The following is a 15,371-nucleotide window of genomic DNA, read 5'->3' as shown; positions in this document are numbered from 1 at the left end:
AAAAGTACATTTAACCCCAGAACTCAGAAGGCAGAGGCAGGGGGATTTCTGTGAGTGTGAGGCCAAACATAGCTACAAAGTGTGACCCTGTCTCAGTCAATAAAAGTAAAAAACATAGCCGGGCGGTGGTGGCGCACGCCTTTAATCCCAGCACTCGGGAGGCAGAGGCAGGCGAATCTCTGTGAGTTCGAGGCCAGCCTAGTCTACAAGAACTAGTTCCAGGAGAGGAACCAAAAAAACTACGGAGAAACCCTGTCTCGAAAAATAAAAAAAATAAAATAAAAAAAAAGTAAAAAACATAAATAAGGAAAGAGGAAGAAAGACAAAACCATGTATGGTTAGGAACTCAAATAGTCAGTTTACAATCTCCTGCAACTCCAGTTCCAGATAACCCCTCTGTCTCCCTTCTCCCCCATACCTACATTCAACTGGCAGAAACACATACACAGTTATAAAAATAAATCCCCCCCCCCAAAAAAAAACCTTCGAGACCAGCCTGGTCTACAAAGAGAGTTCCAGTACAGCCACAGTAAAACCCTGTCTCGAAAAACTAAACCAAACCAAACCAGAACAAAAAAGTGACAGCCCGAGGATGGTTACATGGTTACATAGTAAGAGCCTGTCTTAAACAGGATAAGCTGGAAGGTTGGGGTGGGGGGGAGTCACTGAAGAGATGGCTCAGCCATAAAGAGCACTAACTGCTCTTCCAGAAAACCTGGGTTCAATTCCCAGTACCCACATGGCAGCTAACAATTGTCTGCAACTCTAAGATTTGACACCTTCTCACAGGCAAAAGCAACAATGCACAAAAAATAAAAATAAACTAAAAATTTAAAAAACAGGATAAAAGGAGAGACACAGAGCAAAAACCTATATCTGATCGCTGTAATTGTCTGATACTGTAGTGAGGTACCTTCTGCTTTTCTTTTTTTCTCATGAGGGCTTAACTGCAGAGCCTGCAAGCACCTGCCCTACCATGGAGCTGCACCCTCATTACCTCTGTGGGCTTTTATATAAATGAAATCTGAGCCCCAGAAGTGGCTTACCCAAAGTAAGTGTTGCTGACCTACTTAACAGTACAAAGGGATCTCCTCCATCTTTCTCAGCAGAGGAAGATGATAAGAAACCCAGGGAAGGAAACAAATTCTTAGAGCAGGCATGGTGGTATATACCTGTAATCTGAGAATTTAAGAGGCCATCTTGGGCTTTTAGGGAGACATTGCCTCTAACAAAGACTAATAAGCCAGTATGACCCTTACTTGACATAAGCTAGGGTCATCTGGGAAGAAGGAACCTCCACTGAAAACAATCCTCCATCCCACGAGCCTGTAGACAGTCCTCTTCTTGATTAGTGATGGATATGGAAGGGCCCAGCACACTACAGGCAGTGACACCCCAGCACTGTATAGGGAAGCAGACTGAGAAAGCAGGCAGCCGGGTTCCTCCATGGCCTCCGTCCAGTTCTTGCCTCCGTTCCTGCCCTGATTTTCTGTGCTTACTTCCCTTCATAATGGACTACAATTATAAGTTGAAATAAACTGATTTTCTGTGCTTACTTCCCTTCATAATGGACTACAATTATAAGTTGAAATAAACCCTTTTCTCAACAAGTTGCTTTTGGTCATAGTGTTTTATCACAATAGAAAGGAAACACTGCCAGACAGTGGTGACACATGCCTTTAATCCCAGCACTCAGGAAGATCACAGCACCAAGAGGCAGGGGATCTCTTGTGAGTTTGAGGCCAGCCTGGTCTACAGAGAAAAAAACCAAATAAATAAATAGAAGCAAACAAAACAGAAGTTGGCACTAGGACTTGGGTATTTCTATGACAGATCTGAACATATTATGTGGGAAGACTGGTAAGGAAGTGTTGAAATAGAAGTGGCGGGCCACTTCCCGCCACCCGGCTAGCTTTACCCGAAATAATTACACAGAACCTGTATTCTTTTAAACACTGCTTGGCCCATTAGTTCCTGCCTCTTATTGGCTAGCTCTTACATATTGATCTAACCCATTTCTAATATTTTTTGTAGCACCACGAGCTGGCTTACCAAGAAGGATTCTAGCCTACATCCGTCTGGGGTTGGAGAATCATGGCGACTGCCTGACTCGGCTTCTTTCTCCCAGCATTCTGTTCTGTTTGATCCACCTACCTAATTTTCTATCAGGCCAAGTAGTTTTCTTTATTAGTTAAGCAATGAAAGCAACAGATAAGATACAAGACCTACCTCCATCAAGGAAGTTGGAACATTGGGCTGGAAAAGTTGTTAAAGTCTTAGAACTTAATGAACTTGTGGGAACTTGGAAAATAATGCTGACAGCCATGCAGCTGATGACGGCCTGGCTTAAAGACATTTCAGAGGCAAGTTTGAGAGTCTGTTGCAGGGAATCGCTTGTTAGTCCCAGCTGCCCAGAACCAAAATAACCACACAGAAACTATATTAATTAAATCACTGCTTGGCCCATTAGCTCTAACTTCTTATTGGCTAACTCTCACATATTAATTTAACCCATCTCCATTAATATGAGTATCACCATGAGGTCATGGCCTACCAGCGAAGTTCTAGCATGTCTATCTCTGGCAGTGGATCCACAGCGTCTCTGACTCCGCCCTTCTTTCTCCCAGCATTCAGTTCCATCTCCCTGCCTACCTAAGTTCTGCCCTATCAACAGGCCAAGGCAGTTTCTTTATTTATTAACCAAGAAAAGCAACACATAGACAGAAGGACCTCCCACACCAAGAGTCCCTTAAAGACTCTGCCAGGGCTGTTTGTGAGATATATTTGAATTGAGAATCTGTGGCTTAGCCGGGTGGTAGTGGCACACATCTTTAATCCTAGTACTCTGGAGGCAGAAGCAGGCAGATCTCTGTGAGTTCAAGTCCAGGCAGGTCTACAAAGCAAGTTCCAGGACAGCCAGGGATAACCAGAGAAACCCTATCTCAAAATAAAAAAAATACAAATAAACAAACAAGCAAAAACAAATCTGTGTCTCTGGTCAGCTGGGGCTAAAGACCCAGTGGTGATTAACAAGAGACTGGCACCACTGAGGTGAATCTTAGCTCTGCTAGGACAATCCATGCTGGTTAGCTGGAGCTGAGAAACTAGCAGCGATAAAGAGGAGATGAGCATTGTTATTATCGTGTTTTGTTTTTTCAAGACAGGGTTTCTCTGTGTAGCCCTGGCTATCCTGGAACTCACCCTGTAGACCAGGCTGGCCTGAAACTCACAGAGATCTGCCTACCTCTGCCTTCCAAGAGCTGGGCAAGGTGTGCACAAACATACCAGACCAGCTATAATGCCACAGTCTTTTTTTTTAAAAAATTATTTATTTATTTTTATGTATATTGGTGTTTTGCCTGCATGTATATCTGTGTGAGGATATTGGAGTTACAGGACAGTTGTGAGCCGCCATGTGAGTGCTGGGAATTGAACCCCAAGTCCTCTGGGAGAACAGTCAGTGCTCTTAACTGCTGAGCCATCTCTCCAGCCCCCAACTCCACAGTCTTTACTCACCAGATCAGTTTTGAAACAGCATCTCTTATTGGCTTGGCGCTCACCAATTAGGCTAGGCTGGAGGTTAGTGATTCCCCAGGGGTTTATCTGTCCCTACCTTTCCAGTTCTGGATGTACAAGGCCACCATATTGTTTATTGTTTGTTTGTTAATGTGTTGAGAGAAAGTCTCACTGTGTAGATCAGGCTATCAATCTCACAGAGATCTACCTGTCCCCACACCCCCAGTGCTTAGATCAAGGTTAATGCTATCGCCGGTGGTGGTGGCGCACGCCTTTAATCCCAGCACTCAGGAGGCAGAGGCAGGCGGATCTCTGTGAGTTCGAGACCAGCCTGGTCTACAAGAGCTAGTTCCAGGACAGGCTCCAAAGCCACAGAGAAACCCTGTCTTGAAAAACAAAACAAAACAAAACAAAACAAAACAAAAAAAAAAGGTTAATGCTATCATATTGGACTATACACCTGGCTTTTTAAAAGGGGTTCTGGAGATGTAACTCAGGTCCCTGTATTTTCAAGGGAAACACTTTATGGGATTATATCTCAGCATGTTTTCTGTTTGCTTAAATTGTGTGTGTGTGTGTGTGTGTGTGTGTGTGTGTGTGTGTGTGTGTACACTTAAGTGCAGGTGCCCACAGAGGGATGCTCTCCCTGAAGCTGGACATACAGGTAGTTATGAAGTGCCTGACTTGAGAGATGGGAACTGAACTTGCAAATGCGGGTTTTCTGCAAGGGCAGTATGCCTTCTTAACCACTGAGCCATCTCTGCAGCCACCTTTTTGCTTTTGAGGCAGGGTCTCACATAGTCCAGACTGACATTATCTAACTGTAGCCAAGGATGATCTTGACATTGTAATCTTCCTGCCTTTATGTCCTGAGTGCTGAGACTATAGATGTGTGAGCCACCATCAAAGCCAGGACTTTGTTCATACTAGGCAAGCACTCTAAGAACTGAGCTGGATTCCCAGCAAGCCCCTTCTTCTCCGTTCTTCCATCTGGAGTCCTGTTGGTCCTCTGACAACCCTCAAGATGTCAGAAATGATAGATTTTCATTTTCCACAAAAAGGTCTGTTTTGGGGGCTGGAGAGATGGCTCAGCGGTTAAGAGCACTGTCTGCTCTTCCAAGGGTCCTGAGTTCAATTCCCAGAAACCACATGGTGGCTCACAACCATCTGTAATGAGATCTGGTGCCCTCTTCTGGCCTGAAGGTATACATGCAGACAGAATACTGAGAATACTATACACATAATAAATAAATAATTTTAAAAAAAGGTCTGTTTTGTGGGCTGCTGTGTCCGTGCCCCCATATTACATAAAGGCCTGTCTGTGAAGGGCAAGGGCAAGGAGGAGAGGAAAGGAAGGGGGTATCCTAAAGGAAAATCTTTTTTTTTATTTTTAAAATTACATTAAGGGGCCGGGCGATGGTGGCACACGCCTTTAATCCCAGCACTCGGGAGGCAGAGGCAGGCGGATCTCTGTGAGTTCGAGACCAGCCTAGTCTACAGAGCTAGTTCCAGGACAGGCTCCAAAGCCACAGGAAAACCCTGTCTCGAAAAACCAAAAAAAAAAAAAAAAAATGACATTAAGGGCTAGAGAGATGGCTCAGTGGTTAAGAGCATTGCCTGCTCTTCCAAGGTCCTGAGTTCAATTCCCAGCAACCACATGGTGGCTTATAACCATCTGAAATGAGATCTGATGCCCTCTTCTGGCCTTCAGGCATACACACAGACAGAATATTGTATAAATAATAAATAAATAAAATATAAAAAAATTAAAAAAAATAAATAAAATTACATTAATTTAGTGTATATATGTGTGTATACAGTATGTAGTATGTTTCTGGGCCCGTGGGGTGTGTGTGTGTGTGTGTGTGTGTGTGTGTGTGTGTGTGTGTGTATGAGGTATTTCTGTGTCTGGAGTATGTATGTACACATCTGTGTTTGTGGTGTATGTGTGTCAGTTATATTTCTGTGTCTGTGGGTGTGTGTTAGAGAGAGAGAGAAAGAGAGAGAGAGAGCACCCTTTTAACCAAACAGCAGCTTTTACTCAGCTCCAGCGGTGAAACTTAGTAGGGCCAGTGCAGCAGGCTGCCCTCAAGGGCCAGTCCATGACATAATGGGGGATGTAGAGGTGCATACATCCAGGATGCCCTTCAGCACTCAGTCAGGAGGCCCAGACAGACGCAAACACCAGGATTCCCTGGAGACCAGGACAGGCCTGTGCAGTCCTTCAGCCTTTCCTCCAGGCCTGGCTGGGTCAGTTCCAGTTCTTACGGCAGTTCCTGTATCCAAGTCCTATGGTTGACTATTTTCCCCATCGCTCACCGGAAGAAAGGTGACCAGCAGCACAATCAGGATGATGAGAAGGCCACCAGCCACTGCCAGCCCCAAGTAGACCCGGCACCGGATGTTCTCCCAGCGCTTCTTTTGGGCTAGAGTATTGGTTGTCTTGCTGAAGGCCAAACTCTGTGGATACCCAGAGACACCAAGAGAAAGAGAGTTAACGGTCCCACAGGACCTGAAAGGCAGCTCTCCATCTGCATGCCAGCATCTCCCTGTCCTGTTTGCTGCCCCTCCACTCACTGTACTCTGGAACCCTTCTGACCTGGCTCCTGACCTCAAACACTGCTGTAACACCTGACTCTCGACCCTGCTAGCTCACACCCACCTAGCCCATGACCGCTAGGAATGCACACAGCTCCAAAGACTTTTTAGGTTTATTTGTTTATATTTGTTTGTAAGACAGGGTCTCCTGTAGCTCTGGCTTGGACTTACTGTGTGACTGAGAATGAGCTTCAGGTCCTCTGGATCCCTTGAGTGCTGGCATCACAGGCGTACACTGCTGTGTTTCACGCCATGCTGGGGAGTGAGCCCAGGGCTGCACATGCTAGCTAAGCACCCTATCAGCTGAGCTATAGCCCCAACCCAAGTGTATCTTTGTAAAATCCTCTAGTAGGAAACCAGAAGTCCCAGACCCCACCTCTAGCCTCCCCACCACAGCCTAAGAGCTCTGTCCCTTCCCCATTCCCCGGGGCCACACACCATGTCCAGGAGCTTGTGCGAGCGCTGCTCCAGCTCTGCCAGCTTGCCATCCCGCTCCAGGACCTTTTGGTAATTGTCGAGCATGATTTCCGTCACTTCGTCCGCCTGCTGCTGGCATCGCTCCAATTCTTTCCCTGCCTGAGCACCAAGCCCAAGGTCAAGGATGCAAGAGTTCCCCATCCAGGAGCCTTCCTCCTGGCACAAAGGACCTGAACTCCCCGCTCCCCTACAATGTCTGGGTATGGCAGATGAGTAATAGCATCCTTTGTGTGTAAATGCATGAGCTATTCAGGTTAAAGGGCTGCCTTCTGAGCAGTTGACCTCCGGGCTCCTTGTCCATCCTCTCTGGATTTCAGTATCTTGGCTTCTTCTATGTTAGCTCAAACTGGGAACTTCCCGGGTCTCCACCTTCCCACAAAGCAGATGCTTTGTTCACCTGCTCCAAGATGGCATCTACCCAGTGTTCATCTGTCCTATGACTCCCCACTGACCCCAAGAAGTGGCAAAGAGCAGGAAGCCAGGCAAGAAAAAAAATCCACTCCGCAGGACAGAAAGGTCATTGGAGACCAGGCCATATCAGCATCCCTGCCTAGAACCCCTCCCCAACTGAGCAGCTCATCTCTGCCTCTTTAGACAGCTGACCAGTCAGGCCAGTTCTGCCTCTGAGCTAACCTACTCTCCACTTCAGTGACCACCTTCTATTTCCTCTCCTCCTGGGAATCTGAGACCCTCTGGCCTTTGGCCTCCAGCCTTCTAGTCACCCAGGACTTCACTGGGATCTGTAGTTTTCAATGGAATCCAAGTGACAATCTTTGGCACTGCTTCACCTAACCAAGAAACCCAGTTTGTTTTGAAGACGAGACGGGCACACGTTTCAATTGGGGGGGGGGGCGTATGAAAAGAAAAAAGGGAGAGAGGGGGAGAGGGTAAGAGAATGGGGGAGACCAGGAGCAGACAAATACCAGAGGATTAGCAAACCACGGGAAACTCCCTCCCCTTAGCCTAGTCCTTCCCAGCCCATCCCTAATCTATCTCCTTTTCACAGAGCATCAACCCCCACCCCTTCCTGCCAGCCCATATCTCCCATTGTTCACAGCAGCAGACATGTTGGCATTTGACAGAATTCCACTTAAAACCGGAGAATACGTGTTGGGAGAGACCTGGTAGTCACAGAGGCTTCCCTCCTCCACAGGCAAGAATCCTCACAGAGGACCACCACAGCTGCCCCCCTGCACACAGCCCCAGCGCATTCCCAGCACGAGTCCTCTCTCCACAGTTAGGTCACATGCTCCCAGAGGGAGAGCAGGGGGCAGCATCCTAGTCCATCCGCTGGCATCCTGAAGCCTGGGAGGCCAGCACAATGCTGATCACGCCAAGGACCCAGTAAAGGGGCCAGCTGCTTGATCGCCTATCCAAAAGGAACCCTTAGTCTCAAGAGAGGTTCTCCTGATTTGCTTATCTAGCTCAGCAGGAGTTTCGAGGGACAGGCACCAGAAACCCCAACAGATCAATATTTACCCAAGAGCCAGAAAAACAGCTTGTTTTTAGAGTGGTGCAGGCAAACTAAGGAGGCAGAAGGTGCTCAGAGGCTGGAACCCAAGGCAGCAGTGAAGAAAACAGGGGACTCATGCGTCCTCCCATTCCTGAGTCACTTGTCATCCCCGCCGTGACTACTGCATTGTTGGACAAGGCTCCATTGTTTGAACCTCCCCACATCCCAGAACTCCAAAGCACAGATTTGGGAATGGACAGAACTTGAAAACGAGAATCACCATTTGGTGGGATGCTGTGGGTATTTTCGTTTTTATGATTGTAAGGGGACACAGATGTGGAGGTCAGAGGACAACTTGTCCACTTTCCCATGGATTCTGGGGATTGAACTCTGGTCAGCAGGCTTGTGTGGAAAGCGCTTTGCCTGCTGAGCCATTTCACAGCCCCTGTCTGTCTGTCTGTCCCCCACTCTGGGTAGCATATGAGTGTATTGTTAGTGGTTTTGCTGGAGCACCTACTTGCAATGCACCCAGAGGCCAGAGGATGATGCCAGTGTCCTGCTCTGTCACTGTCTATCTTACTCCCTTGAGACTGGGTCTCTCACTGAACCTGGAAGAGTCTGGTAACCGGAAAGCCCTACCAATGCTGATGCACCAGTGACAGGTGCTGCTAACTACGGAGCCATAGCCCCAGCATCTTCCTCTTTCTTTACCTTTTAACTTTTTCCTTTCCTTTTCTTTTTTCTTTTGACAAGGTCTTGTTTAGCCCAGGTTGGCCTCCAACACACTATACAGCCAAAAATGACCTGGTATTTCTGCCCCTTTTAGTCTCATTTCGCAGTACTAGTACAAGTGTGCTCTACCATGCCCAGCGTATGTGCTGCTGGAGATGAAAACCCAGGGCTTCATTCACGCTCAGGCAAGCACTCCACCTGCTGAACTACATCCCCAGCTCTGTTCTTGTGTTCCGGATTCTACAGCTGTTGTTCTTATTCCCATACAAAGGGTAAACAGACTCACTTTCTATGGAGAGCTGGCTGTGCTCCAACTACAGTCCAGAGCCTTTCTCCTCTCCAGCAAAGCCAGGCCTATGCCTATGGGGAGCCAAGATGGGCCCCAGACCCAAAAGGATACGTATGTTCCAGGGAACACAGCCACCAAATCCCAGCCCACTTTGGTCTCCTCAACCAAAGATAAAAGGACCCTAACTATATACACAGGTCTCTGCTCACAGTATGAAAGAGAAATTGCTAGGAAAAGTGTCAGGGAAGAGCTGAGCAAACAGAGGGCAAGGGCCAAGCTACCCTGTGCCACTTGTCACTCAGCCAAAGGCCTGGCAGCTGGCAGACACATGACAGATATTTTCTGGATGAACTGTACCTGTTTTCAGGAAGAGCTCTCCCTAGCTGAGAAAGAGAAATACGTGGTGCCATCATAGAAGGGTAAAGTTCCACACGAGACATAAAAAGTGTCCTAGTCACCCATGGAGTAAGGAGATTACAAGGGTCAGAATTGTAATCAAAAGGGCAGGTACTGGAATGGAGCTGGGTCATTCTGGCAGAGACAGGGACACAGCCCACTAGTGAAGGGACCTGGCAGAGGGTGGAGAGGCTGGGCAGGGCTAGGGAAAGCAGCAGAAGTCAAGGGGTGGAAATCAGTGTGGAGGAAGTGATAAAACCCAACCAAGTCAGGGGTGGTGGCATGCATAACTGGGGAATCTCCAGTCCCAGGCCAGTCTAGGCTATGTAGTACGATCTGTCTCAAAAACAAAACAAAAACATTAGGCATGACACACACCTGCAATCCCAATGCTTCAGAGACAGGCAAGAGAATTGGAAATTCTCAGACAACACGAGACCTTCTCAAGGCAGAGGCTGGGGTGTGTAGGCTGGGCAGATGGCTCAGTGGGTAAAAGTGCTTGCTCCTGAGTTCAGATCCCAAGCACCCATGTAAAAAGCCAGTTATGGTTGCACATCCTAATACCCCCAGCTACCTAGCGAGCAAAGGGAGAGGATTATTGTTTATGGGCTGCCATTCTGACTCCAGGTTTGGTAAAAGCCTTAGTCTCAAAGGGATGTGGTAGAGAGTGCTAGAACAGGAACACACACACACACACACACACACACACACACACACACACATACACGTGCTTGTGGAGAGCTTCAGACCTTTGATCTCTCATTGAGCACGTCCTCCCGCCCTGCCCACTTTTGTTTCATTTTACATACCTCTGGTTAGCATGGAATTCAATATATAGACCAGCTAGGCTGCTTGAACTCACAGATATCTCCCTGCCTCTGCCTCTTAAAAACAAGAAGTAGGGTGTGACCAAGCGTGAACATAACCCTAGCACAAGGAGGGGGGGCAGAGCATGTGACATGGTAGAGGAAAATTCCCAGAGCCTGCTAGCTCATACCCATGTAAAAACTGTGTGTATTGGTGAGCACTTATAACCTCATTGCTGGGGGCCTGGAAGACGGGAGGACCCGATCTCAAGAATAAGGTGTGCTGCCTCCCTCGCCTCAAATTTTACCTGGCTCTGGCAATTACCAGCTGATTAACTAACCTGAGGATGTGACCTTTCTGACCAACTACTTCCTCTTTTGTAAAGTGGTGCTAACTGCACTTACCTCACAGAGCTCATCACCCCAGCTCAGACTGTGGGATATATTTTTTAAATATTTATTTATTTATTATGTATACAATATTCTGTCTGTAGAAGAGGTCACCAGACCTCGTTACAGCCACCATGTGGTTGCTGGGAATTGAACTCAGGACTTTTGGAAGAGCAGGCAATGCTCTTAACCACTGAGCCATCTCTCCAGCCTCCTGTGGGATATATTATAAACAAAAGCCTAAGCAATACCTGACCCACACTAAACGCAAATAAATAACTAATTAGTATTAATGGAAACCAATTTTTCATCACCTTTCCTTTTTATGACAGACTTCTTTTTTAAACATAAGATTTTTTTTTGATTTATTTATTTTATGTGAATGGATGTTTTTCCTGCAGGTATGTGTGGGTACCATGTATGTGCCTGGTTGCCAAGAAAGACAGAAAAGGATTTCAGACTTCCATGGAACTGGAATTTTGGGTGGCTGTCGGCTGCCGTGTGGGTTCCGGGAGTCAAATCCAAGTCATCTGCAAGAACAATCAGTGCTCTTAACCGATGAGCCATCCCTTCAGCCCTAAGATTTATTTTTAAAAAATATTTATGGGGGCCGGAGAGAAGGCTCGGCGATTAGAAGCAGTGGCTGGTCTTCCTGAGGACCTTGCTCTGACTGCAAGCACCCATGAGATGGGTACAAGCACCTGCAACTCCAGTTCCAGGGCATCTAACAACCTATCTGGTCTCTTCAGGCATTGGCCATATGAACCACCTAAAATGGAGACTGGGGACTGGGCTCAGGTCCTCTGTAGAAGCAGCCATTGCTCTTAACCAATAAGGCATCTCTCCAGCCCATTTTCTTTTTCTTTCCAGGATGGCCTTGAACTCACTACATGTATACCATCATGCACACTTGCCTCCTTTTGCCCACTCTTTTTTTCCCCCAAGATTTGTTTATTCATTTTTTTATTTCTGTGTGTATGGATGTTTTGTATGCATGTATGTCTGTGCACCAAGTGCATGTAGTGCCCGAGGAAGCCATAAAAAGGGTGTGTGACCTCCTGGAACTGGAGTTACAGACAGCTGTTAGTTGTCATGTGGGTGCTGGGAATCAAACCTGGGTCCCCTGAAAGAGCAGCCAGTGTTTTGTTTTGTTTTTTGAGATGGATTTTATTATCTATGAGTATTTTGCTTGCATGTTTGTATGTGCACCACGTGCCTGCCTGAGGAAGTCAGGTTCTTTGGAATTTGGCATCTGGAAAGGGGTGGTTGTGAGCCACCATCTGGGTGCTGGGAATCTAACCCAGGTCCCTGGAAGAGCAGCGCTGAGCCACCACTCCAGCCAACACCATCCCCCCACCATGAAAAAGTTGGGGACCTTAGTAAGGACATCTTAGGTGTGGGTATACGTTCCTCAAGAGAGTCACCTTTTCCTTTTCTTTCCTTCCTTACGAGATGCATAACCGGCCAAGGTCTTCCCTGTTGCACACTATCATCTTGTCTAAGTGGGGAACCTTCCGTGGATCCTCGAGAACTGCTGCTCTGACCCAGCCTCGGCTTTCTTTTGCTCAGGTCCCACAGGCTATTGAGATCTTGTTTATTTGTGTGGCCCTGGGGATTGAACCTAGGACGTCACACACTGCAGCCCTTTCAGAAATTCTAATTTAAAAAAAAAATGAAAGAGGTTCTCAATAGACAGCACAGGCTCACCTGAGACTTGGGGGTCCTCCTGCCTCTGCCCCTGAGTGTTGGGGCTACAGGCCTTAAGTCTTGAACACTAGCAACAGACACTTTTCAGTGGGTACATAACCTGAGCAGCACTGACCAGCTGTGCACGGGGGATCTGGCTCAGTCTTCACAATAACTCACTGGACAGTGTTATCGTCCCTGTTTTACAGTCCAGAGTTGTCCGGAGTCAGTAGGTAACCGATCTGAAGGTAGAACGGCCAGACTCCAGGGGCCACAAGTCTAGACCCTAAGCTAAACTAGTTACAGAGAGAGGGCGCTAAAGACTACCAGCCACTTGATGCTGGGTTCAAACGAGAGGCCTGTTCTGTCAAATGAATGACTTCAAGAATTATTTTTGACTGAGCATTGTTGTGGACCTATTTAATCCCAGAACTCAATAGGCAGAGTTCGAGGCCAGTCCAATCTACATAGTGGGATCTTGTCTCAAGAAAAAACAAAAATAAAAACAAACAAACTAACTAAAAGAATTATTCAATAGCTGGGCATGGTACCAGATAATTGTAATCCCAGTACTTGGGAGGCAGAGGCAGGAGCACTGCTGCAGTTTCAAGGCCAGCTTTGTCTGCATAGGTAGGTTAAGGGTTAAATAGCAAGACTGCCTCAAAAAAAAAAAAAAAGTTAATTCTAGTCAGGCGTGGTGGTTCAGCTTTATAGTGAGAGACAACCTGACCTATATGAGACTTTGTCCCCCAAAAAACAAACAAGCAAGCTAAGTAATTTTTAAAATTATTTATAGTGAGGCTGGAGAGCTGACTCAGTGGTTAAGAGCACTTGCTGCTTTTCCAGAGGACCTGGGTTCAGTTCCCAGCACCCAGTTGGTAGTTCACAGTCATCTACCATTCCACTATGAGGTGAACCAACACCCTCCTCTGGACTCCACATGCACCTGTGTACACAGTGCACATTCACACATGTGGGAAAAACATTTATACACATACGATCAAGTCTTTTTAAAAACTTATTTATGGTTCTGGAGAGATGGCTCCACGCATAAGGCTCTTCCTGCACTCGTATGAAAAGCTGAGTTTGACTCCAGGGCACCCACATAAAAGTCAAGCGGTCCATGTGTATTCCTAGTGCTCAGGGCGAGGAAAAGCTACCCTAGACAAGCTGGAGAGCTCCGGGTTCAGCCCTAGACCGGGCCTCCGTAATCAGAGCAGAGAGCTGTTGACTGAGAGAGCTGACATCAACCTCTGACTTCCATCTGCACCTAAACGCGAACCTGCCCACACATGTGAACAAGCATGCACACCACACTTGTACACTGCAAAAAAATGATTGCTCGCTTTCCATCTTCCCAATCATCGCTTTGTTCTGTGCTAGTGGCACAAAAGAACTGCTATATCCTTTTTGACCCCGTGAGTCACGGAGAAGAAAAGGGAAGGAAAGGAAAGGGGTGGGGCAATTAGGTAGTCAGAGGGGTGGGTGGCAAAGGGAAAGAGGTGGAGCCAGAAAGGGGGACAAGAAGGGAGGAAGAGTTAGCTGATGGAGCTGGAGACAGGCTGGAGGAATAATGAGCCCTCTTCCTGGCACTGAACCCCCTTTACACGGAATGCACCTGTGAGCATCCCAAGGTTCTCCCGTAGAGCCAGATAGCTAACCTTCGTTTCAGCTCCCCAGGAGCTGAGGGCGCTCTGGAAGCCCACCCCCTACCTCCTCCCATCTCTTACCCTGCACTCTAGGAAGTGGGCTCTCAGCTCAAGCCCATTCTCAGAGACTCCCTCAGTTTCCTGGTGTGGCCTCAAAGCTTAGGACTACTTTCCTGCCCCACTTCCTTTTCCTGCCTCCCGTTCCCTAGAGACGAAGCCATCCAGGCATTGCCACCACTAGCCAGGCCACATCCATCTAGCCTTAGAGGACTGAACTTGCTTCCAGTCTGGCCCATCCTCCCAGAAGTCCCAAGGGGAGGGGCATCCTGGCACCTTGGAAATGGCAGGTCTGCAACAGGAGTATGGGTGACTTAACTCAGGATTATGTCACTAGGTAGAGGTTAGGAAAGAGTCAGCCTGTGTCACACTGATAATTTCAAGGAACTTTTCTAGCAAACAACTTATTTTTTCTTTCCCTGGGGAAAGTGTTTATCCTTCAGCAGCCGGCCTACAGCGGACCTCGCCCAAGCATCTACTCAGGTTTCCAGCCCTTGGGCCAGCACTGGCACTCTGAGCCCCAGGAAGACCTGTAGAGGTCATCACATTACCTACTACTTCTTAGCAGAGGGTTCTGAGTGTCTGGCAACACCAACCATAAACATCTCCTTTAACCTCTCAAGGACCTACTAAGGTAGGTAGGTATTGCTGCTGCCCCTACTTTATGGCACGGAAAAGAAAGCTTGTGGAGGTTAAGTGTCTTGCCCGGTATTGGGGCAGGAGCGTGGGAAGCTGCAGTTCCGCTCACTCCGCCCCGACGGGGCGCACTCTGAGTCTCTTATACCTGCTGCCTGCAAAGTTTGGGTCTGGCTCATGCGACCAGTGTGACCCACACCCCTGGGGTTCGGGCTCCCACCTCACGCCCCTGCACAATCGCGCTCTGCCCCTGCCCGTCTCACCATCGCCTCTGCAGCCGCCGCCGCCACAGCCTGCTTGCCGGCTCGGGCTCCTCTGCCCGGTGCGGCCTCAGTGCCAGCGATCCAGGAGGAAGCCGCGGGGCGGGGCGGGCCCACGGGCCAAGGGGGGGGGGCGACTTCTCAGAGAGGTGCCTGACCCGGGCAAACCGAAAGCGACAATAGGGCCCGTGGGGCGCCTCCTACCGGGTCACCAGCGTCCGACTTCCGTCCAGCCTAGTGAAAAGGGTATGTTTTTTGGATCTGCGACTGCAAAAGAAGTTAGCCAGGGAGGCGTCATTCTGTCATGCAACAAGCATCTGTGAGTGCTAAGTGCTTGAGATGTCATGGACACTCCAGAATGGGTGTTTGTCACCTTGGTGAGCTTATCTCACCCGAAATTAAAAACTCATCAACCACTCCAAAGTT

General features: G+C 48.0%; 1 protein-coding gene across 1 annotated transcript; it reads right to left on the bottom strand.

Annotated features, from left to right (window-relative positions):
- Window positions 1-5,541: 5,541 nt before the first annotated feature.
- Window positions 5,542-15,005, bottom strand: Vamp5 (vesicle associated membrane protein 5). Its single transcript, XM_005364736.3, has 3 exons — window positions 14,949-15,005; window positions 6,553-6,690; window positions 5,542-5,976 (listed from the first exon to the last, which is right to left on the bottom strand). The coding sequence occupies exons 1-3, from the start codon at window positions 14,949-14,951 to the stop codon at window positions 5,806-5,808; spliced, it is 312 nt and encodes a 103-aa protein (XP_005364793.1). The 5' UTR covers window positions 14,952-15,005; the 3' UTR covers window positions 5,542-5,805.
- Window positions 15,006-15,371: the final 366 nt, after the last annotated feature.

The sequence above is a fragment of the Microtus ochrogaster genome (assembly GCF_000317375.1).
Source record: "Microtus ochrogaster isolate Prairie Vole_2 chromosome 14 unlocalized genomic scaffold, MicOch1.0 chr14_random_3, whole genome shotgun sequence".
Classification (NCBI taxonomy): Eukaryota; Metazoa; Chordata; class Mammalia; order Rodentia; family Cricetidae; genus Microtus; species Microtus ochrogaster.
This window is presented reverse-complemented; position numbering and strand designations above follow the sequence as displayed.

What these genes read in the sequence shown, in the direction of transcription:
- Vamp5 (XM_005364736.3), bottom strand. An exon ending in CGCACAAGCTCCTGGACATG is followed by an intron (nt 5,977 to 6,552) that starts GTGTGTGGCCCC and finishes GGGTATCCACAG; the next exon opens with AGTTTGGCCTTCAGCAAGAC.